Source organism: Prunus avium, chromosome 1 (genome assembly GCF_965620075.1).
Source record: "Prunus avium chromosome 1, drPruAviu1.hap1.1, whole genome shotgun sequence".
Lineage (NCBI taxonomy): Eukaryota > Viridiplantae > Streptophyta > Magnoliopsida > Rosales > Rosaceae > Prunus > Prunus avium.
In genome coordinates, this window is record NC_142284.1 from 35750511 (window position 1) to 35775520 (window position 25010).

The 25010-nt window shown below is 39.3% G+C and overlaps 2 protein-coding genes, 1 long non-coding RNA gene and 2 other non-coding genes across 11 annotated transcripts; 3 read left to right on the plus strand and 2 right to left on the minus strand.

Annotated features, from left to right (window-relative positions):
• The first annotated feature begins 1310 nt into the window (after positions 1-1310).
• On the plus strand, positions 1311-5264 carry LOC110768690 (E3 ubiquitin-protein ligase ORTHRUS 2-like). The gene is made up of 9 exons (XM_021972522.2): positions 1311-2031; positions 2373-2914; positions 3023-3148; positions 3291-3390; positions 3472-3533; positions 3622-3724; positions 3819-3963; positions 4092-4309; positions 4597-5264. Exons 1-9 carry the CDS (start codon positions 1543-1545, stop codon positions 5023-5025), a joined length of 2214 nt encoding a protein of 737 aa, XP_021828214.2. The 5' UTR covers positions 1311-1542; the 3' UTR covers positions 5026-5264.
• Positions 5265-5513: 249 nt separating this feature from the next.
• On the minus strand, positions 5514-7204 carry LOC110768691 (integral membrane family protein). Its single transcript, XM_021972524.2, has 5 exons — positions 6870-7204; positions 6387-6750; positions 6126-6196; positions 5900-5998; positions 5514-5770 (listed from the first exon to the last, which is right to left on the minus strand). The coding sequence occupies exons 1-5, from the start codon at positions 7128-7130 to the stop codon at positions 5660-5662; spliced, it is 906 nt and encodes a 301-aa protein (XP_021828216.2). The 5' UTR covers positions 7131-7204; the 3' UTR covers positions 5514-5659.
• A 144-nt stretch (positions 7205-7348) lies between these two features.
• Positions 7349-7429, plus strand: TRNAL-AAG (transfer RNA leucine (anticodon AAG)). The gene has a single exon. It is a non-coding gene; the product is annotated as a tRNA-Leu (tRNA).
• An 11014-nt stretch (positions 7430-18443) lies between these two features.
• On the minus strand, positions 18444-21194 carry LOC148297736 (uncharacterized). Of its 7 annotated transcripts, none has more exons than XR_015833052.1 (4): positions 20217-21194; positions 19263-20107; positions 19063-19193; positions 18444-18704 (listed from the first exon to the last, which is right to left on the minus strand). It is a non-coding gene; the product is annotated as an uncharacterized LOC148297736 (long non-coding RNA). The 7 variants fall into 7 exon arrangements; XR_015833050.1 differs by having other exon boundaries at positions 19063-20107; positions 20460-20498; positions 20647-21193; XR_015833051.1 differs by having other exon boundaries at positions 19063-20107; positions 20217-20498; positions 20735-21192.
• Positions 21195-24714: 3520 nt separating this feature from the next.
• Positions 24715-24795, plus strand: TRNAL-AAG (transfer RNA leucine (anticodon AAG)). The gene has a single exon. It is a non-coding gene; the product is annotated as a tRNA-Leu (tRNA).
• The last annotated feature ends 215 nt before the right edge of the window (positions 24796-25010 follow it).

The window sequence follows — 25010 nt, forward strand, 5'->3', positions numbered from 1 at the left end:
ATTCCGAGTTATTTTCCTCCGTCCAAACTGAGGGTAATATAAATCAGCTTGATTACTAGAATTTTATATTTATAAATATACTATTTTACTTGGTGAATTAAAGTGAATGGGAAAACTTGAAATTTTAGAAATTGTGTGAATGGTATAATGGAATTTTTTTTTAATTTTAAAAAAGCACTCTTGAATAGCACTCTTGAATGGATTGTTTCTTCATGAACCACTTCACAATCAAGAGTGCAATTCCTCCAAAATCAATAGTTCAATTTATGATATTGGGTGGGCATCATTTATGCTTTCATTTTCACGTGATTAATAAATAATTTGCATAATTCGTAATTGCAAGTAAACTCCTTATTGTGATTATGATTATGAATAAATAAACATGCCATAAGACTCGTTGATAGATACTAAATGTTTATGTAACTTTGAACAAAGGCTTATGGAAAATTGAATCAACATCACCTTTGATTCCTCTGAAATAGTGACACGCTGAATAAGCATTTTTCGCCAAGTTATTTTTAACAATGTTCGCGTTGCATAGATAATTAATGCTCCGACTACTTTAGATATTAGATCAACAACGAATGCTTCGATTATCATGGTTGATTAATAAAATATTTTTCATTACTTTTGAATTATGGAAACTTGACAAGTTAGTAATTCATCGTTTTTTATGACCTTAATGTGATCTCAGTCAGCAGTTCAACTCAAACGATAGCTAAAACAAAATTAGCCGTTATATCGCATCTAACTGCACACACACACTTACAATTCCAATCATACTTTTTTAAGGTAATATGTCAGGGTAGTTGGGTCGTTAGAACATGTAACCAACAATGAAGAACTTTTTTCCGAAAGTGAATAGATGGAGCCTTGTGGCGCAAAAGTGCTATGTGCGATTTCAAAAGGGTATGATATCTCACCGCATATTAGGTTCGGTGAGTGGTTCACAAATCTGCTTCTTCACTCATCTCGTTCCAGAACATAGCTTTCTACATGTATCGTTACTCTACCCAAAACTTTTTATTTTCAAAAAGATCTCGTACTTTGTTAAAACAAATTAGGTTACATTTACAGACCTTCAACGAGCCTGACATACAAGTATCGGTGAAAATATCGATATTTAGCATCATTTATAGTTTTTATCCTTGTAGCCAAACAATAAATAAAGAAAATTAGTTGGAATTTCTTCCTTATCTTTTTCTCTCCTCCTTAATTTGGTAAATATCACTCCCCCTCTCCTATCATTTTTTGGTGGTGAAATAAAGTTTTGGAGCGTGACACTTCAATGTGCGCCGGAAATCTTCCCATGTATAGAACGCACAACGAACAAGAGGGAAAATCGAAGAATTCAAAAAAATCGTACCAAATACATTCTATATCGACCCCTCCGGCTGTCCTATAAATACCCATTCTAAATTCCTCGCTTCCTCACCAGTGAGCACTGTCACTGTCAGGAAGAAGAGAGAGAGAGAGTCTAGTTTTCAGGTCCAGTCTTTTGACCTTTACAAGTCAAACACGCGCCACTCTTTTTCCATCACGATGGCCAACGTCAGTGTTAGAGTGCTCCCCTGCGACGGCAACGGCTTTTGCATGGCCTGCAAAACGAAGCCGTCAGCCGAGGAGACGCTCACGTGCAAAACCTGCTCCACCCCCTGGCATGTGGCTTGCCTCGCCGTCCCCCCCGAAACCCTTGCCGAGACTCTCATGTGGGACTGTCCCGACTGTGCTCCGCCGTCCGACGACGGACAGATCGCCGGTAATACGGTCGCCGAAGGAGGAGAGGCCGGAAGCTCCGGCGAGCTGATCGCGGCGATCAGAGCCATCGAGTCGGACGAGTCTCTGACCGAGCGGGAGAAGGCAAAGAGGAGGCAGGAACTGATGTCGGGAGGCGCGCGACCACCGTCCGATGTCGTCGGCGCGAATCCAGAGAAGGACGACAAAACCGTCGGTGAAAACGATGGCCTCGATAATCTCGAGGTCGATATCAAGTGCTCGATTTGCATGCAGCTTCCGGAAAGACCGGTTACGGTTCGTCATCCAAACTGACACCAACTGTCGTGTTCTGAATTTCCGTTTCAAAGCATTTTTGTTCTTCTCAACTTCCCATTTATTATTCATATATTATTTAACTTAGAAAATGCAGAATTAAAGTCTCACTTTGTCGGGAAGTGAGCCCGATTAAGAGATTAGATTAATTTAAAGTAATTTAGACTATCGTAAAGGAATTGCGTTAATTGATTTGATCTCACTTCGCCCTGAAGTGAGCCGTTCTGTCAGGGGATTAGATTAATTTAAAATTCTCTTAGGAGATTAGATTAATTTAAAGTTGTTTAAGGAATTTTATCTGCTTCTGTGTTTAATTGTTTCAGACACCTTGTGGTCACAACTTCTGCCTCAAGTGCTTCCAGAAATGGGTGAAGCAGGGAAAGCGAACCTGCGCGAATTGCCGCCGCGCAGTCCCGCCGAAGATGGCGAGCAACCCTCGAATCAACTCTGTGCTTGTGGAGGCCATCCGCATAGCGAAGCAGTCAAACGGCTTCATCGGAGAGGAACAACGAGCCAGGGTGGTTCACTATGTCCAAATCCAAAACCAGAACCGGCCTGACAAGGCGTTCACCACAGAGCGAGCCAAGAAGGCCGGCAAGGCCAACGCCGCGAGCGGCAGAATCTTCGTGACCATCCCGCCTGACCATTTTGGACCCATTCCGGCCGAAAACAACCCTGAGAAGAAGACGGGGGTGTTGGTTGGGGAGACTTATGACGGCAGGATAGAATGTAGGCAATGGGGTGTTCATTTTCCGATGATTTCTGGGATTGCCGGGCAGTCCAAACATGGGGCCCAGTCGGTGGTTCTCTCTGGTGGCTATGAAGATGATGAGGACCATGGCGAGTGGTTTCTTTACACAGGAAGGTAATTATATATAATTATTAGAATAATTATAATTAATTAATTCATAATGATATTTTAATGAACCTGTTTTGTCTTGATTAATCTTTGGTTTTGTGCTGAACTGTACAGTGGTGGAAGGGACCTTAGTGGCAATAAGCGTACAAATAAGGCTCACACTTTTGATCAGAAGTTTGAGCTGAGGAATCAGGCACTAAGAGTAAGTTGCCTACAGGGTTACCCTGTTCGAGTTGTCAGGTGAGTTTTGGGTCTATCAAATAGAAAATATCTGATGCCAGAACGAATTTTTTTCACTTAAAAACTTTGTCATTTTTGTTTTCTTTATCGTTTAGGTTGAATCTTATGTGTTTTAGCTAACACTAATTATTCTTTTGGGCAGATCCAAGAAGGAGAAACGCTCCTCTTATGCCCCGCCAGCAGGGCTACGATACGATGGAGTTTACAGAATTGAGAAATGTTGGACAAAACATGGAAAACAAGTAAACAACTCTTCATAATTGCATATGTCAGATTTTGATTCATACTTAATATGTTCATTAACAAGAGTTTTGCTCTTTCAGGGTTTTAAGGTATGCAGGTATCTTTTTGTTAGATGTGACAATGAACCTGCCCCTTGGACAAGGTATATATGAATGTCCCCTTTTTTTTGTTTCTCTCTATGTCTCTCTCTGTCTCTCTTCACTCTTTATTTTTGGAAAATCAATCTGCAGTGATGTTCATGGAGACCGTCCAAGGCCTCTACCAGTTATTCCAGAATTGGTGAATGCGATTGATGTAACAGAAAGAAGGGTAGAACCTTCTTGGGACTTCGATGTAAGATTGTTTCATTGCTAATTTATATGGTTTTAGCTGTGCCGGTTTATCTTCATTTAAGAACGTCAATAAACATGTTATTTGTGCATCTCAGGAAGAAAAAGGTTGCTGGATGTGGAAAAGGTCTCCACCACGTAGCAAAATACCGGTGGATAGTGGGAACCTAGGAGATAAGAAACAGACTAGGAAAGTTATCAAGCGAAAACAGAAAACGACTGTTAGCAAACGGCTTCTGAAAGGTATAGCTTTATGATAAAATGTGTGTAATTCCTGCCATTTTATTACTACTGCTCATGTAATCACCATAACTCCTTGTTTCCTTAATTTTAATGCAATATGTTTAACAAGCAAATTGCGGTCGATGCAGGGTTGGAATGCTACCTCTGTCATAATGTTATGACTCTCCCAATTACTACACCATGTGCTCACAACTTTTGCAAAGATTGCTTAGAGGGCGCCTTTGCTGGCATAAGCGCAACAACACAGCGGACATGCCAAGGCAGACGTACATTACGGGCAAAGAAAAATGTGATGAAGTGTCCTTCATGTACGAATGACATAGCAGATTTTCTTAACAATCCGCAGGTATGTAGTCTGCTGCATATATGTTCGGGTAGTCCATATTGAAGTTCACTCCATACTGAAGTGGATGCATCTAATCTTAACCTTAATGCTTGGCAAAATTGTACAACACTGTTAAGGCAGGTTTGTGTATGCTACTTCTGTCTGTTTGGTGCAGTTGCAGTTTTATTTTGTTATCCTACTGTGTTTTCAACTCTGATCAGTGATGACTTCTTCTTACATAGTTCTACCCTAATAAATATTTTAATCAGTTGCAATTTCGCCATTAATATATGTTAACGTGTTGACAGGTTAATACAGAACTCAAGAATATCATAGAATCACTCCAGGTGAAAGCTGTTAAGTCAGAGGAAGATGCTAAAGAGTCAAGTAAACATACTGATGGCTCACATGAAGATTTGGTTGCTGAAGACCTCGAAACTCGGAATGCAAGTGAAGCAGCTCTGGACGAAGCCAAAGAAAGTGCTGACATTTGTATGACAGATGCAGAGAGACATGAGGGCAAGGAGCATTTTAAGCTGCAAGATTCTGTTAACAGTGAGGTAGAACTTGGTCCAGTTGAACCTGCAAAGGCCAACAAGAAGGAACTGCAAGCAACTGCAGTTGAGAGAAACTTAAAGCAGACTCGCAAGCGAAAAAAGGCGAACAACGGAGGTAATGCGTTGGATGTCGGGGCAATGACTAGTAGCAAGAGGGGTAAAGTGGAAGCAGCAGCGTGATTTTGCTTCATGAATCGGCAACCGGTTCAATTTTTATTGTGTCTTTAGGAAAGGGGGTCTGCAGCAAAATAGCTGTTTTTTATTATTTTTTCCGTCGAACAATTGCTGGTGTTTTTTTTTCGGGGAAGGCCAGCCATGGTAAGCATTTATGCTAGTTAATAGTTGTCACTGTTTATTAATATGACCGTGTCAACTATATAAAAAAATAAAAAAATAAAAGGTGTGCCGTTATTCCAATTGCTGCTAATATGTTCTTCAATTCAATAGGGGGCCATATTAATTTTTCAATTTTAGTGATGATAATGTCTTTCATTGCAGATTTATGTTCTTTAATCTGTCAGCAATGGCTCTTGCCAAATCTTGACTGGCATATAAAATTATATAAAATAAATAAATAACTAATTAATTATTTTGGTAAAGATAATCTAATTAGCTATTGTTCTTTTGAATTGAAATGACATGGTTGCAAGGAAAGAAGGAAACACATAGGGACCATAAGAATATGAAGACTCTATAAATATGTAAGTAGCTTTAGAAAAGTGTCTAACACTCAGAGGTTTTGTACAGTATAATCTACCTCAAAATTCTTTTCCAGTAGAACTAGAGACTAAAGAGCCATCGTGACTCAATACACCTAATCGAAATTCTGACTAAACTTCTCTTGCTCAAGCTTCTCAATCACGGCTTGCTTCTCATCTTCAGGCAGAGAATTGAACGTGAAGACAGACTTGTCACCAATGTCATCCTTGAATTGAAAGTGAAAAAGACAGTTCATTACCAAATGTATTGGCCATTAATATTAATCTCAAATGGTAACTGAAAATATATGTATAAAAAAGGGATTTTTATACAATTAAGTCAATTGGAAAACTACCTTAATTGGTTGAGTGAACTTTCTTCCAGAAAATATCACAAACAGAGCCATCCATAATCCCAGCAAAGAAAGTTTTGTTCCATCATCCATCAAGCCACTCTGTGTTTCAATCAATTCAAATGAGCATGAACTGCCTAGATAAAACAGGATATAAAAGCTAGGGTTCAACTTTGAAACATGAAAAGGATCAGTTTTTAACAAGATATATGCAAGAATAACAATATACCAGGTGCCCAAGAAGGGTGATAGGTATAATGAATGTGAGAATTCCAGCTTCCAATTTCCCATAGCAGAGACCTGAAATAAGCACTCTATTTAAATTTACTGATCTAAGGCTTGAATTAAATACAAGCGAGTAAAGTCAACAGGATCTAGCCCAATGAAAAATGTTCCAGCGAACGGAGTCTGAACCATGCTTGTACTTCAAAAAGAAAAAAGAAAAGTGAGCAACAAGGCAAAATAGAACACATTTGAGCTCTCTCATTACCTTCCTTGAAAACTAGTCCTGTGAGTGATACAAAGAGAGGGCCAACAAACCAGACAGCTATTGGGTTATCAACAACATACTGAACTAAGCCCTCTCCAGCTGGAAAAGCCAAGCTTGCATATGCAGCCACAGACCCAACAACACCAAGCCCCCAAAATGCTTGCAGAGTGCGCTTAATTTCAGTCACATAAATGTGAATCAGAAACAAAGACAAACCCAACCCACCAGCTCCAATTGCATAGACAAAATCAAGATTGTGCTTCACAATTCCAGTCAAGAAAAAGCTATCAGGCAAGAAGGCAGCTGAGGCAGCAACTACAAATGATGCAGCAGCTGTCACGAGTCCTGACCTGTACAAAATCACCTGCCACACCAATGCAAACCCCAAAAACAAAGATGGGTTAACATAAAAAAAAAATACTGGGTTAGACTTGGATGGAATTAATTAGCATAATAATTAGAATATGAATTAGAAAGAGGTACCTCTCGAACGTCGGTGGAGTCAACGGTCCAAGGACCGTAGATTCCTGGATAAACAGTTTCGGCCAAGGAGGTCTGAGGCTGAGAGCTTTCGCCGAGAGCTTTGCACCTGAAAGATTGAAGCCGAACTGATGAAGCCTTATCTGAAGAACAAGACAGAGGGAGCTTGGAACAAGTATTTGTATTGGCAAGCTTCGCAGCAGGAGGAGGTGGAGGAGGAGGAGTGACGATGCCTGCACACAGGCATAGCATTTTTGAAGCCATATGTGTGTGCGCTTTTTTTTTCTTTTTGGGTAATTAATGCAAGTTGAGAACCAAAGGGATTTGCTAATTTTCAGTTATTTACTTGATGCATAAAATAAAAAACAATCCTTTTAGCCTTTGTTCAGATGTGTGGATGTCACAAGCTTGTCCTGAAATTCTATTATTCTCCGGTTGATCTTTTGGATAATAGCCTTAAGATGCGAAGACATTTCAACAACGTTGAGATGGCCGAGTTGGTCTAAGGCGCCAGATTAAGGTTCTGGTCCGAAAGGGCGTGGGTTCAAATCCCACTCTCAACAATAATGTCATATTTTTTTACTCCTTTCTCCTTTTTAATTTTTCTTTTCCGAGGCCAACAGGCCCAACATTAGACGGCTGAGAGAGAAGCAATGGATGGCCCAAAGAACGCGCAATATATGCAGACAATGAATGAACTGGCCATTTGAGCTGCGTGTTTCTGCTTTTTTTTTTTTTTTTTTTTGGGTTCAATTATAGATTCTGCTTTTCTTTTTGATACGGGTGTGTTTCTACTTTATTTTTTCCCTAGGCCACCTTCATTTATTCTCATTGGACCACACCACCACTTATTCTCATTGGACCAGCCAAACCACTCATTCTCATTGAACCAAACTTTTAAAGATTCATGGTTTTTCTCATTCAATTTGGTTTTCTTAGAGCACTTCCACCCATTTGCCATGACTAAGAGCAACTCCACCGCAGGTCTAAACCTGGGCAAAAGGCCCCCCTCAATAGCCCAAGGGAGCTCCAGCGTTGTAGCCTGCAGCCCGATTTGGCGTGGGTCCCACCAGCCCGGGCAAGCCCAAGGGCAAGTTTCGCCTGGGCTTCAGCCCGAGAGCTGTGACATCAGGGCTGACGTCACGCTGACGTCAGCTCGTGGCAATTCAAAATTTTTTTTACCGTTGGCGCTTGAGTTACACGCGCCAACGGTAAAAAAAATTTGACTTCAGCGCATGTGCCATGTGTCGCAACCGGGGCTCTCCGATGGGTTTTTTGGCAGGAATCTGACGGTCCTCGTTTTTTGGGCTAAAAAAATTGCAAAAAAAAATCAAAAAAAATACCAAAAAAGTATGTATTTTTTCCCTATAAATACCTATCCATTTTATTCACTTTCCACACCAAATCTTCATACAATTTCTTCTCCATCCAATATTTTTTACCCTCCACTCACATTATTCACTTTCCACACCAATTCTCCATACAAACTCTTCTCCCTCCAATATTTTTTACTCTCCACTCACATTTTTCACTTTCCACACCAATTCTCCATACAAACTCTTCTCCTTCCAATATTTTTTACTCTCCACTCACATTTTTCTACTACTTTCCATTTGTATAAAAAAAAAAACAAATGGCATCCTCTGTCGAAACCGGAGGCTCGTGGGCAACTCAGGAAGATATTGCGTTGTGTCAATCTTGGGTGAACGTTAGTCATGACCCTATCACGGGCAATGAGATGAAGTTCCATCATATGTGGAGCAAAATTCATGGAGAATTTTGTCAAAGATCGGGTTCCATTCGAACCGAAATGGCCTTGTCTAGTAGATGGAAACTTCTAAATAAAGAGTTAGGGAAATGGAGAAATGCGTTGACAAAAGCAAGGGAGAACATTCGAAGCGGTCAAAATCTATCCGATGAGGTAAAATCTTTATAATTGCCATTTTAATCAATTTAATGTAACTTTTTTTTTATTGCATATTCTATTTCTTTTTCTTGCATAATCTTTTTTTTTTCTTTTTGCATTTCCAATTTGTCTATATTTTCTTGCATAATCAATTTTATTCTTGCATTTCAAAATAGTTTATATTTTCTTGCATAATAATTTTTTTTTTCTTGCACTTCCAATTATTTATTTTTAATAGATCATACAAGCACAAATGTGGTTCGGTGCCATGGGGCAAGGCAAAAAAAGTTTCGTGCATTTCCAATGTTGGGAAGTTGTGAAGGATTGTTCGAGATTCAAAATTATTCCCACCGGTCCGCCGGTTGTGTTGAATGAGACGCCGCTCCTGTTTGCCGCGCAAATCTCACGGCCTGGAGTTCCGGGCCGAGGGGATGTGCGTTAACACGGGGTTTCCTGCTTTTGGATGCGGTGCGGTTGTGCGCGGACGTGCCAGCACGGTTTACCGTGCGTTGATGTGTTGATGAGTGTTGGATGGATAAGTGGTGCGCCTGTTTGATCTGTCTTCCTAGTCAAACGATTGTAGCCGAGAGAGGAACTGGTCTCGGCTGTTAGGTTCACGGCCTGAACTACAAGGCCGTTGAGTGATGGTGTTGGTGGCGGGTTTTGGGCGGTGCTCCGGCGCGCTGCTCAGGGAGCGACGGTCGTGTGATATATGGGGTGAGTGAACGAACGACAAGGATGGTGCTCCGGCGCCTTGAAAATCAAGGGTCGTATGATATATTGATGAATGGATTTTCCTTACAATCTAATGCTACTCCTAGAAAAGCAAGTAAAGATATTGAAAGTGCATTACAGGAAAAAATAAGTTGCTCCGTGGGAGGCTTTGTTTTGGTGTTGAACCTTTTGAATGTAGCTCGAGTCTTGTATTTATAGGAAGAGTCCCTGGATTAGTAATCGAGGCTGAATTTACGCATAGTGGAGTCTGATTAGCGCAAGTGGGCAGTCCAATCGACATTTGGGATCGTGAAGTATGGTGGTGAGACTCCAGAAATCCCGGTGAATCTCGGCCGCCGCTCTCGATCGTGGGTTCTGAACCTCTGGCCGTGGAGACGCATTTATGGCATGGATAGCTGGTGAACCAATATCTCAGGCTGTCAGAATTCTTGTGAGAATGTCCACGTCTAATCACTCTGATCTCCATCACCAAATCCTGACTTCAGTCACTTCCCACCTTCCCTCATGCATTAAATGCCCCTTTGTGGCCAATGAGTTTGCTGCATTAAATAGGCACTACTTCATTAAATGAAGCTTGGGACCCTGCTGTCACGTGATGATTTTGCCTTTAATGCCTTGGCCGCAATTTTGTTCGGCCTCGGCCTCGGCCTATGCTTGAGGTCGAGATGATCATGCCTTAGCATTTCCTCTTTTATTTTTAGGAAGGCGAAATACCCTGGCGAAACGCTGCGTTTCAGCTTCTGCGAACAAGTGCCAGGGCCGAGAGAAAGGGCTCCTTCGGCCAGCTCATGGCCGTGATTTATCAGGCACAAACAGCTCCATGATTCGCCATCAACCGATTCGCCATTGGACTCCCCAATGGAAATAGAGTCACCACTCCCACGTCCGCCGAGACCTATTGGGAGAAAGGCGGCAAAGTCCAAGAGAGGTGGCACTTCAAACAATGAATGTGTACAATTATTGGAGCAAATAGCTAAGAACACCTCACTAAGAATTGAGAGAGACTTGAAAAGAGATGCATTGGACATGGCACGAGAGGAAGCATTTGCAATTCAACAACAGCAGGCACAAGAAAAAGACATGGATGATAGAGAGATGAAAATCATGGCCATGGATACGAGCCATATGTCTCCTGAAACAAAGGCCTATTGGACGCTAAGACGAAGGGATGTGATGAGAAGAAAACTTTTCCAAGACGACGGACCTAGCAATACGGATTGGTTAAATGATGAAAACCATTAGGTTGTATTGAAACACCTTTGCCATATGTTGTATTGTTGTATTATCCTTTAATTTGTTGTATTGTTGTATTATCCTTTAATTTGTTGTATTGTTGTATTGTTGTATTATCCTTTAATTTGTTGTATTGTTTCCTTTTTATTCAATAAACAAAGCATTAAATAATATGACTATTTATTAAAAACCTTTGAGCATCAACACAAAGATTAATTAAAAACACACCTTAATTTATTGCAAACAACACACAAAACAAACCATACATAAGAGCATAATAATAAAAACAAGCATAATTCGAAAAAACACCACACACAAAATAAAGCATAATTAAAAACAAAGCATAATTCCAAACAAAGCACTAATCTTGACTTCATCCATTGTGATTGCCTTTCCTCTCCCACAAGTGCTCGATCAAGTCAACTTGACGTCTCTCGTGAACATATGAAGATTGCATTTCTTGATAACGATTAATCATGGGGTTGTTGAATTGACCATCCCGAAGTAACGGTTCGGGCTCCATTGGTAGTCCATTTGGTCCCATCGGCCTTTCATATATTCTTGTCAACGCCGTGTTCATGGGATCGGGTTCAAACACCTCTGGAGCATCGTAGTCATACTCATCCTCCACAATCATGTTGTGGAGGATGATGCAAGTCATCATAATACTCCGCAACACCTCCTCATCTAGCATCCGAGCAGCACCCCTGATAATTGCCCAACGAGCTTGCAAGATACCGAAACACCTCTTCACGTCTTTCCTGTAACCTTCTTGAAAGGAAGCAAAGCTTCTTTCCTTCTCGGATTGGGGATTCGAAATTGTTTTCACGAATGTCGTCCACCTAGGATAAATTCCGTCGGCAAGGTAATACGCACCAGAGTATACGGTATTGTTGATTTGGTACGTGACCTGGGGGGAATGACCTCGCAATACCTCGTCGAACACCGGGGATTGACCAAGGACATTGAGGTCATTCTGAGATCCAGCAACCCCGAAGAAGGCATGCCAAACCCAAGTGTCGAATGAAGCTACGGCCTCCAAAATTATACTTTTTTGCCCCTTCCGATTCCCGTACTCTCCTTGCCAAGTAGTAGGACAATTCTTCCACTGCCAGTGCATGCAATTGATGCTTCCAATCATTCCTGGGAAACCTCGATCCTCGCCTTTTTTTAGAAGCCTTTGCAGGTCCCTCGGCGTGGGTTTGCAAAGGTACTCCCTCGTGTACAAATTTTCCACTGCATCACAAAATCTCACCAAGCACTCTAGGATAGTAGATTTTCCCATCCTTGCAATCTCATCCACCTGCTCAGCAGATGCCCCATAAGCAAGCATCCGCAAAGCAGCTGTAAGTTTTTGCTCCGGGATAAGACCCAAAACTCCAACAGCATCATGCTTTTGAATGAAGTATGTGTCGTAATTACAAATATCATGCATGATTTTTTGGAACAAATGTGGCTGCATTCTATATCTCTCTCGAAACTTATATTCAGGATATAACGAATTTAGGATAAAGTAATCCTCCAAGAGATTCTTACCCCGAGATTCCCTACGTCTGTCCACATTCGGGGCACGATGATGGTGTTGCCTTGATTGATTAAGCATACACACCGCTTCTGCAAGCATTTGTTCCTCTTTTTCATCGGCGTCTCGATCTTCCTCAGCACGTCTACGCTGGATTTCTTCCCTTACTTTCTGTTGCCTCTCCAACACCCTCCTCAAGTTTGACATTGAGAGTAGAAAGTGTTTTGTAAAATCTGAGAAATGAAGGAATAGATAAGAAATGGTGTGAGAGGTATGAGTTGATGGTGTAGTTTTATAGAGGGATTCAGAAGATAGAGATGACACGTGGCACAAATTTAGAGGGTGAAAATCTTATATGAAATATGAGATTATAATTTTTTAAACATATCTGAAAATCTTATCTGACATGGGACACGTGGCACAATTTTAGAGGGTGAAAATCTTATCTGAAATATGAGATTATAATTTTTTTTTAAAAATATCTGAAAATCTTATCTGACATGGGACACGTGACACAATTTTAGAGGAAGAAAATCTTATCTGAAATATGAGATTATAATTTTTTTTAATGAATATCTGAAAATTTTATCTGGAATAAGACACGTGGCAACCGAGATTCTCATCCGAAAATCTTTTCTGAAAAATAATGGACATGTGACAACCAAAAATCTTATCCGAAAATTTAATTACAAAAGATTATCAAAATTAATGGTTTAAAGTATAAAAAAATAGGAAATAAAGTACAATGAATAGTATTTGCCTTAGACTTAGCCCTCATGGGTGGAACCACAAATGCAAGGGCTGACACTATTCACATAAATAGTGCCAGCCCTTGCTTGCTCTTGCCCTAGACTTAGCCCTTATGGGTGGAGTTGCTCTAAGGGTAAGGGGAGGCAAGGGCAGATACTATTCACATGAATAGTGGCAGCCCTTGTAAAAAGTAAGGTGTGTTTCCACCCATTACCATGACAAAGGATAAATACTATTCACTTTTGGTTATTAATTTTTTTTTTTACATAAACAATTAATTTGGAGAAGATTTTCGGTTCCCACATGTCAATATTTATTATAAAATTCATATTGTTTTTGGATAAGTTTTTTTTGGTAATTAGAAAAAAAAAATTCCATAATTTTTTGGTAATTTAAAAAAAAAAGTTTGAATTTTATTTTTCTTCAGATTTTTAAGCAAAAAAAAAAGGACAATTGTTGGATTTGAGGAAAAAAACCATCGGAGCGACCACAATGAGCCATGTGGCATGTTACCATTGGCGGACGTCAGCTGCCTTCAGGTTCGAACTCGGGCTGGTTTCGCTTGCGGGCTAGCTCGGTCTAGTGGGACCCGTAGCTTGCCCGGGCAAGCTTGGCCCGCTGGAAGCACTCGCCTGGGCTTGGGCCCTATCCTGCCAGGGCTGGAGGCAACAAGTGGACTTGCTCTTGGAGGGGAGGGCGGCAAGACTTCAAGACACAACTATCAACAACCAAAAAACCAGAAGTTACTAAATGCGCAAATTATCTTTCTCGTTAGGAACCACGTAGTTATATCAACCAAGTATTTGTTGCTTGGAGCACCATCTAATTTTATCCGTTCATTCAATATAGCAACTAACATTTGATTTTCAAGGTGCTAGACCTTTGGGTTTTATCCATCCATTCTAGTTTAGACTACCGCTTGCATTAAAAAATATATATATATATCACATAGGGAACTGCAAGTGAAAAAATGACCCCATCTCATAACTAGGACTAATTCTCACAAAGCTATATTGGCCAAATAGAGAGAAAATACAGTCTTTTGGAATCTCTTTGGATTGGGTCAAGTTTAGTGCAATTTGAAAAGGTCATTTTTGTTACTCCCCACAATAGATTTGAAATTCTCTCCTCATCATCAAGACCTATGATCAAGATTGTCCGGTGCAATGCTTTGAGAAAATGTTATTAAAGTGAAACAATATTTAATTATAGGGAGTTATTATGAGTTTTTTTTTTCCTGCTTACATTTCGGAGAGGTTTCTCTATTTTAGAAGGTGAATATGGAGAACAGTGGGAGTTGTGTTTTTTCAATTATTCCTTAAACTTTATCTAAGAATGTAGTTTAAGAAGCTCATTCTGGCGAATTTGTTCAACACAGCACAACCACCTTCTTTAAAATACCAACTGTCACGATCTAATTCGAAAATAAGGAATATTTCCGAATCATGGTGTGAGTTATACCATAGTCATAAGAATAAAATCCTACAACCATGATATGATGAGAAATAGAGCCACAAAATAATACAAATTTACTTAACAACACCAAAATCAAAGTCGTAGTAGCTCGTAGTTAAATACACACTAAGATTTTTATGGTTGACTACTTACAAACATTAATTACACAAATCAACAACAAAAGCCTAGCAACTTAGTTGAAACCCGCTTCCTCAAACTTCGTCTTGAATCTTGCATAATCTATTAGGGTATGGGCATTCTAATGCCTAGTAGAGTACCGTCAAACCCCTCAAGGTCAGCTATCATAGTTAATCAAAGTGTCATACATCAAACAGCACAAGATATATAAATCATGTAATCAGACCAGATAAATAAATTTGCATATGCGATGATGCCATGAACTCACTCTCTTCTAATCTCACTAACTCATACCTTAGGGCAACAAGCCTGCATGTCCCATACCATGCATTTTACCATTGTGGCTTCGAATACCCTAAAATATGAACTAGTGCCCATCCATCCTTTAACCCATTTTTCTTTTGTTTACGAATTTCTCAATGTTCACTTTTCATTAGAGGCTCTGCTTCCATCACCTCAATATATTCAAGCCCTGCTCCCGTCACCTAAATATATTCCACATTTTTTTTAAACTCAAATATATCTAAGGCCTTCTCCCACCCCTTAGATATACCTCAAACGACACACACACATCGACCCAACACAGAGTCATAATTATGATGCATATGTAATGCAACTCAAACATTATCAATCTCTGCAAAAATAGTAATACAGATAAGAACAAAAATATTTCAAGTTTAATCCCATGAATAATAATATTCATCAAACGTCAAATAATATCCATGGAGCAATATCAATAATACTATTCATCCAACATCATATAATATTCATTAAACAATAACAATCGTATTCACCTAACATCAAATAATATTCACTAAACAAAACAACAATACTATTCATATTTATAATGCTATATATAAACACCAAGATTAAAAGTGATATAGTATAATCATTGGGGATTTAGGAAACCTTACCTCGTGTCCCAATTAGCTAAAATGACGAAATTACCCTTCGGAGGTTGCCGGGTTTACTCCCGTTCCTAGATTTGAAAAATATAACATAAATGAGGTTAGAAATTCTAATTTTAAAAAAAAAACTTTTTCTCTTAACATGGAGAGTGTGGTACCCTCTCTAAGCTACAACCCTCAAAATGACTTGAAACTTATACCATCAGACTCAGATCGAGAAATTGAGTCGGATGGACTAAAAATATGGCGTCGGAGGCTGCCAGAGTAGCTGCCACGTGCCGAAGCCGCGAGTAGGCTTGTTTTCCGATTACTGTTCATCATATTCCAAAAAATCTTTAACTTCCCCTGTTTTTTCCATACTAAAACCCAGACTTTGTGAGACGTTTTGACCAACCTAAAGTTAACGAAATTGGGCAACCTTGCAGTGGTTTTGAAGCTTAATCTCTCTAGTTTCTAGCCCAACAAACCAAACTCAAAATGGAGCTAAAACGAAGGAGAAAACTAGTTCCAAATTTGGAGTCGTGGCTGGTTTTCTGCAGAAAACAGATTTTTTCCAAACTTTGCACATGTGTTTGACGTATCAAAACTCAACCAAATTCGATGAAACCAATTTGTTTTTGTTCCTTGCTAAGTATAGGTTAAAACCCAACAAATGGATTCCTCAAAAACTCAAAGGATTGGGAGAAAAAGATAACCAAAGTGAGGCTCGTGGACTGCAAATTTCCAGAAAATGAAAATTTCCATATTTGATTCTAAGTTGTTTTCAACCATTCTATCACTTCCAAGTTGTTCACAAGGCTTCTAAAACTCTTCTAAAGTTCATACCTATCATTAGACCTCATTAAAAACTCAAAATGGAACCAAAATCATAAACACGCATACTAGAAAAATTGCTCTATCCACCCAACCCGAAAATGGAAGTTCGAACTTTTCCAATTCAATTTCCCCAACACTTAAGTGACTCAAATTACTCCTTAAGGGACTAGAATCACACAAACACAATGTGGGTCTAGGGCCCTTACTGTTGCTCAAAATTTGGGTTTCTCTCACTATCACATTGTTGATGCTACTGGTTTCTTTGGGGGTGTTTGGTTATTGTGGAATGGTAACTCTGTGTCTCTCCATGTTGTTGCCCATTCCAGTCAATCTATTACTGCTTTAGTGACTTTGGAGAATCAGTGGTGGCTCCTCACTGTGGTGTATGCTAATCCTTGCCAGAGAATTAGAGAATCCCTGTGGAAATACTTTGATGGCCTTGCCCGTGCCTCCCACCTGCCATGGATGGTCCTAGGTGATTTTAATGACATTGTGAGTGCAGATGAAAAATGTGGAGGCAACCTGGACTAGGGTGGTAGAAGCTTTGTTGAATGGATTGATCGTAATCAACTTGTGGACTTGGGTTTCTCTAGTGCTAAATTTACTTGGTGCAATAAGAGGAATGCTGAGGGTATTATCTGGAAAAGGCTTGATAGGGGTATGTGCAACATTAGTTGGCGGCTTTTAGTCCTAGAGGCTCATCTATCTCATCTTCCTAGAGTGAACTTTGACCACTGTCCTATTCTGGTCTCTTTAGAATCCAACCACTATCCTGCGAGAGATTGTACTGCTTTTAGGTTCCAAGCAATGTGGATGTCTCACCCTGATTTCCCTGATTTTATTCATGCTAATTAGAGTACTGGAGATGGCCATGCTAGTCAGAAATCAGCTCACCTTAAGTCCTCTCTTATTTCCTGGAATCGCCAAGTTTTTGGCTGTTTATTCCAATAAAAAAAAGACGGCTCCTAGCTCGGCTTGTAGGTATCCAAAGGAAGCTGTGTTTGGGGCACAATCCCTATCTTTGTGACCTTGAAGATGAATTAACCAACAACTATAATCTGATCCTTGAGCAAGAAGAGCTTTTTTGGTTGCAGAAATCAAGAAATACATGGCTTAAAGGTGATAAAAATTCTCAATTTTTTCATTTGTCTACTATTATCAAGAGGAGGAGAAATAAATTGGAAGGTCTAAACAATGATGCTGGGGATTGGATTACAGACAAAACTGGCATGAAGCAAATTATTGTTGATTACTTTCAAGGTCTTTTTTGCACTTCTGACTAAGTTGGTGAATATTCCTTACTCCCTCAATTATTTCCTTAGCTTGAGGAGGCTGATCTTGCGAGGTTGAGTTGTGTTGTGTCTAATGAAGAGATTAAAGAGAGCCTTTTCAACATTGGCGGATTAAAAACTCCTGTTCCAGATGGCTTCCCTACTATATTTTATTAGAAGTTTTGGGAGGTTTGCTCTAATGAAATCATTTCATTTACCAATAAGTGCTTTCAAACTGCCACCCTGCCTAATCACACCAATGAGACTCTTATTGCCTTGGTCCCCAAAGTGGAGAGACTTGTCTCCATGACACAACTTAGGCCCATTAGCCACTATGCCAAAAAAGGGCTTTAGCAACGGATAAAATCCGTTGCCTATTACACATAAATACCGTGGTATTGGTGACTGTTGCCTATTCCTATGTAATAGGCAACGGATATTATCCGTGGCCTTTTTAGAGTTACAGCATCAGATATTTGTGAAAATCCGATGCGTAAATTATTTCCGTGTGCCAAAAAAACGTTGACTTCTGATGCCTAAACCTAAAACAGCATCAGTGGTTTTAAAAGAGATGAGGCTAAAGAGATATTACAGAATCAATGATATCTCCTATGCTGATGCATATTATCAATTACAACATCGCAAAACAAATAATGTTTTTGCGAATTATGTTATACGTCATCGCTTTTTCTATTTTGTGGACGTGAAAAGCATCCAATAACGCTGATTGTTATGTAAACACTGATGCTACTTCTAGTTTTAGGCATCAATAGTAATTTAAATAACATATATAAATAGTAATTTAAATATATTCATACTTGTCTATATATATAAGCAAAATACTTGAAAGATCCATACTTATCACATCCAAATCACAATTTTTCCAACCTCACACCACAAATTATCCGTACTCGTCTATAACGCAAAATACTAGCTAGAAACACATGAAAAATGGAGGAATGTTTAGTTCAATCAAAAAGCCATTGTAGGACATGAGTTGCCAATTCTTCTCGCACCTCATCCAATTCCATTTGGGTGTACGTGTCGTTTCGTCTAGCTCTATGTTATTACGAAGTGCTTTGAACAATGATATCTCCATCACACCTGTGTCAATATATAAACAAGTAAAAAATAGTCTCTTTGCAGAACAAAAGGAATAGAGACAAAGTCTTAAGAAGTAATGGAAAAGCAAACACGTAATATATTTCAAAATAATAACGACCATATTGCAAAAGCACAATATTGAAATTGTCTTCCTTGACATGTTCTGATGACTCTAAAAAAAGAACCAACAAGAAATAGCCTACAAAATCCACCGCGACTTTAAATAAATAATCAAAATTAAACAATATTATTAGTGTTAATTACATGCATAATTTTGAATTATAATTGTTAATTGGACTGGCAAAGCAGAAAAAGTAGAATCCTGGCAGGATCAAAATAAACAAGAATGGTGAAAAACCTTTCTGCAGCTTGTGGACTTTGAGTCTTCATTATCACTGATGGGATTCAGAGTCTCAAAACATATAACTCCTTCAATCCAAGCTTGCTAAGAGTTTTTGCCACATGGACCTTGTCCCCATTTGAGAAAATCTGTTTTCATATTGTTAAGCCAAAACATCATCAGAGAAATTAAATCTTGAAGCAAATTTTTTTAGTTACCATCAACTTATATGTAACTTGTAGCTTATGAGTTTTCGATTCGGCAGGCTCAGCAGCAGAGTCCTTAGGACATGGTCAAGTCTTAGTACCTCATAGGACAAAGGGTATCATCTAGATCTGCAACACAAATAGTTTTATGCTATCGTTGGTACTAATGAAAAGTGGCTAGCTAGGTAGCAGATGCAAAGAACAACACAGAAATAGTGCTGCAAGCAAGCCTGATGTACAGATTCCTGCCTGCTATTTGGCATTGAATCTTTCGAAGCTTTGCAAATCTACTAGACCTGAGCAGTGAACCTCCCATTTATCACATATACAACTTATCAATATTTTACATGAAACTACGCAGATTGAGTAAACAACAGAAGAATAAGAAGAACAAACAAAATAGAGACAAAGGAACAAACAAGTAAAAATAGTCTCTTTGCAGAACCAAAGGAATAGAGATAAAGTCTTAAGAAGTAATGGAAAAGCAAACACAGAATATATTTCAAAATAATAACGACCATATTGCATAAGCACAATAACAATAACTGATTTCCTATGAAGTTACATTCAAATGAGTTGACCTTTCTAAAAATTGGATTCAACTAAATTGGACTAGTACTAGAAAAGTCCATCTTAATGAAGAGGGTGAACTCGAACATTTATAATTCAAATCTAGGCCAACTGACAGATATTCTACTTGCATATATATACAATATTCTCCTATGAAGTTACATTCCCATGAAGGTTTCAACAAAATGAAATATTCTCCTTAATTAAAATACGTAATTATGTCATAAAATTCAGTGAGGGAAACTAATTACCATGATATATTCAACCCCTAGTTCAGGCTGGTCAAACTGCACAGACCAAAAAATTAAAACATAATAATTAAAAAAGTTATAAATGCAAAAGAGACAGGAAAACATGGTAAATTAGGTTAGCTGAAAATCTCAATTGCATAATCACCACGGATGGTTCCAGGGGCAGATTCTGCTGGGTTAGTGGCACCAATAATCTTTTGGCCAGTTAGGATAACATTCTTAACCTCCCAAATCATAGCAACAACGGGACCAGAAATAATATAATCAACCAATCCACTGAAAAAGGGCTTTGCAGAAAAGTCCTCATAGTGTTTCTCAGCAAAAGGACGATCCACATTGATGGACTTCAAACCTGAACAGATACCAGAAAAAAAAAAAAAAAACTTACTGAGAAAGAGAAAATCGTAGATCTGTCACCTCCCGATACCTGCATTAAAAGAAAGCATGAGATCCAGAAACATTAATACATAAATAAAATGAAAAAGGTAAGAGATTGAAGAAAGATGAAAACAATCCAGAAACATTAACACCAAATCAGAAACACCAAAACACCGAAAGCTTAGAGATTTTCATACATTAGATTAAAGCCCAGAGAGGCAGTGAGATCCAAAAGACAATGAGCCAGCCGAAGAGAGAAAAACACAGTAAGATTAGAGAAATTACTCAATAATTGAAACCCTAATTGAAATTTCCCAAAACATTGAAACCCTGACTTAAATAATCTCACACGACGACGCCGATGAGAAAGAGGATGCCACAAAAGAGGATGCCGACGCCGAAGGTTAAAACCCTAAGGAAGGGACTTCCATGGCTCTCTCTAGACGAGGAGGAAGGATGTCTATGGCTCTCCCTTTCTTCTAAGGTCTTAGGTTATTTTTGCTGTGGCCAAACTTCGAGTGTCTAGATGGAGGAAAGAGAAGAAGAAGATGGAGGAGATCCAAAAAAATTGTGAGTTTTATTTTTTTTTTCAGGAGGTAGAAGCTGAAAAATGTCGAGCGAGTTTGGGAGGGATTGAAAAAAATGCGAGGGAGAGGAGCCAAGGTTGCGAGGGAGTCTGAAAAAAGGAGAGGGAGCGTGAAATTTTTTTGCTGGAGCGTTGACTATACTTTCAGCATCAGTGCTTCCCAAAAAAAAAGGCCCCCACTTTACAAAAAAAAAACAGAAACACTTTAGGCATCAGTCATTAGAACAGGCGATGCTAAATTGACATCCAGGCATCGGTAACGAAAACAAAATATTTGTGCTGAAGTCTTTTTACCTTTTAGCATCTTAATTTATAAAAGCGATGCCAAATGTACTTAAAGCATCGATTTTCAATTTTCTGATGCCAATGTAGTGTTGCTAAAGCCAAATTTTGGCATAGTGAGCCTTTGCAACACGCTCTAAAAAGTGGTCTCTAAAATCCTTGTGGCTAGGCTTTGTCCTTGTATGGCCAAGCTTATTAGTCTGAACCAAGTAAGTTTCACCCCAGGAAGGCAGATTACAGATAATATTGTTGTTGCTCAAGAGGTGCTGCATAAATTCAAAGCTACTAAAGGAAAAAAGGGTTTTATTGCTTGGAAAATTGACTTATCTAAAGCTTATGATTGGTTGCATTGGCACTTTGTTCGGGAGGTGCTGTGGGAGGTGGGAATTAGGGGGCGAATCTTGGAATTACTAATGCATTGTATTTCTACTATTCAATACAAGGCCATTCTCAATGGTGAGTTAATTGCAGCTTTCTCTCCTCATTGTGGTATAAGGCAAGGGGACCCTCTCCCCCCCTACATATTCGTTCTTTGTATGGAAAAACTTTCTCACCTCATCCAGCAAAAAATCCATGATGGGATCTGGAAACCGGTTCAAATTTGTCAAGGAGGACCTTACAGTTCCCACCTTTTTTTGGCGGATGACCTTATTCTTTTTGGGGAAGCGTCTATCCATCAAGCTCACTTGATGAAACTTTGTTTGGATGAATTCTGTCATCTCTCTTTCCAAAAAGTTAGCTTTGATAAGTCTAGGATCTGTGTCTCCCCAAACATTTGCCCCGACTTGGCTAACTCTATTGCTACCATAAGTGGCTCCCCCCACAGCTCTAACCTTGGGAAGTACCATGGTGTTCCTCTTATTCACACTAGAGTTGACAAAACAACTTATCAAGAGGTCATTGCTAAAGTTCAAAAAAGGTTAGCTTCTTGGAAACATCACACCCTCTCTATGGCTGGTAGGATCACCCTTCTACAATCTGTGACTGCTGCTATCCCTCTATATACCATGCAAACTGTTAAGTTGCCTATTTCTGTCTGTGAGAGGCTTGATCAGTTGAATAGAAACTTTCTTTGGGGGCACACTGCTGATAAAGCTACAATTCATTTAGTGAATTGGGAAACTTCCTACAAACCCAAGGTTGCTAGTGGATTGGGCATTAAGAAAATGGCTTGGATGAACCAAGCTCTCTTGGCAAAATCTGGTTGGAGACTTCTTCAACAAGAGAAATAGCTATGGACTGAGGTCTTTAAAGCAAAATATTTAAAACAGAATGACATCTTAACTGCTAAGGCTTCTCTTTTCCCTTGTTGTTCAAGTGCTTGGAGGGGAGTCTTATATGGTACTTCCACTCTTTCTAAAGGCATCAAGAGGAGAGTGGGTTCTGGGGATAACATGAGGTTTTGGACAAATAACTGGCTTAGTTGTGGCCCCCTCCAGCAGCATGCCCTCACTAACCTGACTGAAGATATGCTCCATTTGAATGTAAGTGACTTTTTAGAAAATGGAAACTGGGATCTAAATTGTTTAAGGGAATGTCTCCCTGATAGTATTATCTAGATTATTCTAAGCATCCATGTTGGCTTTCCTGGCAGTGGAGTTGACAAAAGTATTTGGTGGCTCACTCTTAATGGTGACTTTTCTGTAAAATCTGCTTACACCATTTTCTCTCTTGATGAATCCATGTTTAATTGGGCTTGGGAGTTTATTTGGCAGCTACACCTCCCTCCCAAGACTAAAACCTTCCTTTGGCTCTTCTGTCACAAGAAGTTACTTACAAATGTGCAAAGACAGAAAAGAGGTCTCACTCAAATCCCGAACTGTCCTAGATGTGCGGCACCTATGGAAACTATTGAGCACCTGTTCAAAGACTGTCCTATTTCTATTGCTACCTGGAATAGCATTGGCATTGATTTTGGGGACCTTGGCTCTCTTGACTTTGATGATTGGATTCTGCTGAATTTGAAGAGTAAAAGGAAGGTAAATCATGGTTTGCCTTGGCATCTAATATTTACGTTAGCTCTTTGGTTTATTTGGAAATGGAGATGCATAGGTGTTTTTGACCAAAACTTTACTATGCATATCGAACCAAGGCAAATTATCTTCCAGTATGCTGAAGAGTGGTATTCGGCCAACAAACCAATTACAAGAACCTCTAACCAAACTCTGACTCAGCTGTCCTAGAATAGTCCCAGTCCTGGAGGCTGTAAGCTTAACTCTGATGGTAGTCGGAATAACACTACTGGTCATATTGGCGATGCTGGTGTGTTAAGAGATGTAACTGGTGCTTGGCTTAAGGGCTACTCTATGAATTTGGGTATTGGCTTTGTCCTTGAGGCTGAATTGTAGGGTATTTTCTGGGGGCTCTCCCAAGCTTGGGATTCTGGGTTTCGAATTGTGGAAGTGGAAAGTGATTCCAAGGTTGCAGTGACTCTTCTCAATACTCTCACTATTTCTACCCACCCCCTGTTCAGCATCATTAATTGCTGCAAACTAAAAATGAGTGCTGATTGGAATTGCTCAATTAGACATATTTTCGTGAACAGAACTGTGCAGCTGATGCTTTGGCTGCTAAAAGTTTTGATTTTAATCCAGGTCTGCATATCTTTGTTGGGGTGCCAACTTGCATTACTGACATCCTGGCTGCTGATTCAAGGGGAGACTCCAGGCCTCGTCTTCTTTGTTGTTAATTTGCTGTTTTGTTTTCCTGGGCATTAGTCCCTTCTGTTACCAAAAAACAAAAATTCACAAATTTGAAAATTGACTCACCCTTGGAGAATTCTCCCTTCTTCCTCCTATTCTTCCTTCTCTTCCTCACCCGACTTCCATCTCCTTCATCCTACATTCTTATCTTAGCTTAAGCAATTATTTTGCTTAGCCTAGACTAGGTGATTCATCTCTAATAGGTGAACAACTCACCCCTAATTGAGATCAAGATTAGATTTTGAAGGGAATGTATAAGGGAAGGGGGGAAGAATGAAGGGAAGAGCATAGTTTTGCTTACACATTGCAGATTCCTATTTCTTTTTCTTTTTTTATTGTTGCCTACAAGGGTATTTTGGTAATTTTCACACATAGGGTTATTTTGGTAATTTTGGCCTAAAATTCAGAAACGATTTCCTACGCATTTGTTGAGTTGACTACTATTGTCTCACTTCAATGTCTTATATTGTCATTTGAAAAATTCACCAAATGTTACGTAAGGGCATTTTTGTCCAACTTAAAATTAAACACACTTAATTCAATAGTCTCAATTCATAATCACTTGATAAAATACCCATAATTATTCTTCACCAAAATATTGTTTTTCATTGAAATACGAAAGTCTATTTTTAATTTTTTTCAGGGTATTACACCAACAGAACAAAAAGCTTGAATTGCGAAAACCTATCAACATCGTTGAGATGGCCGAGTTGGTCTAAGGCGCCAGATTAAGGTTCTGGTCCGAAAGGGCGTGGGTTCAAATCCCACTCTCAACAATTTATGTTTTCTTTTTCTTATTTATTAGGGTAAATTTCACTTTACTACCCGCAAGTTTCTCAAAACTCTGACTTTGGTACCCAAAGTTTTTTTTCCTCTCACTCTCATTCCCAACATTTATTTTTACTATCAATTTCATACCTCCGTCCGTGTTGTCATTAGAACCTCCATTAAACGCCGACGTGTACTTGTTATGCCCCACCACTCATCACTA

Bases quoted from the DNA above. Each gene is read 5' to 3' on its own strand.
- LOC110768691 (XM_021972524.2), bottom strand. From the start codon at position 7,130: ATGGCTTCAAAAATGCTATGCCTGTGTGCAGGCATCGTCACTCCTCCT. The intron at 6,751-6,869 runs GTACCTCTTTCT...TTGGTGTGGCAG, and splicing joins ACTCCACCGACGTTCGAGAG to GTGATTTTGTACAGGTCAGG. The intron at 6,197-6,386 runs GTAATGAGAGAG...TGCTTATTTCAG, and splicing joins AGGACTAGTTTTCAAGGAAG to GTCTCTGCTATGGGAAATTG.
- LOC110768690 (XM_021972522.2), top strand. From the start codon at position 1,543: ATGGCCAACGTCAGTGTTAGAGTGCTCCCCTGCGACGGCAACGGCTTT. The intron at 3,391-3,471 runs GTAAACAACTCT...TTGCTCTTTCAG, and splicing joins GGACAAAACATGGAAAACAA to GGTTTTAAGGTATGCAGGTA. The intron at 3,534-3,621 runs GTATATATGAAT...ATCAATCTGCAG, and splicing joins GAACCTGCCCCTTGGACAAG to TGATGTTCATGGAGACCGTC.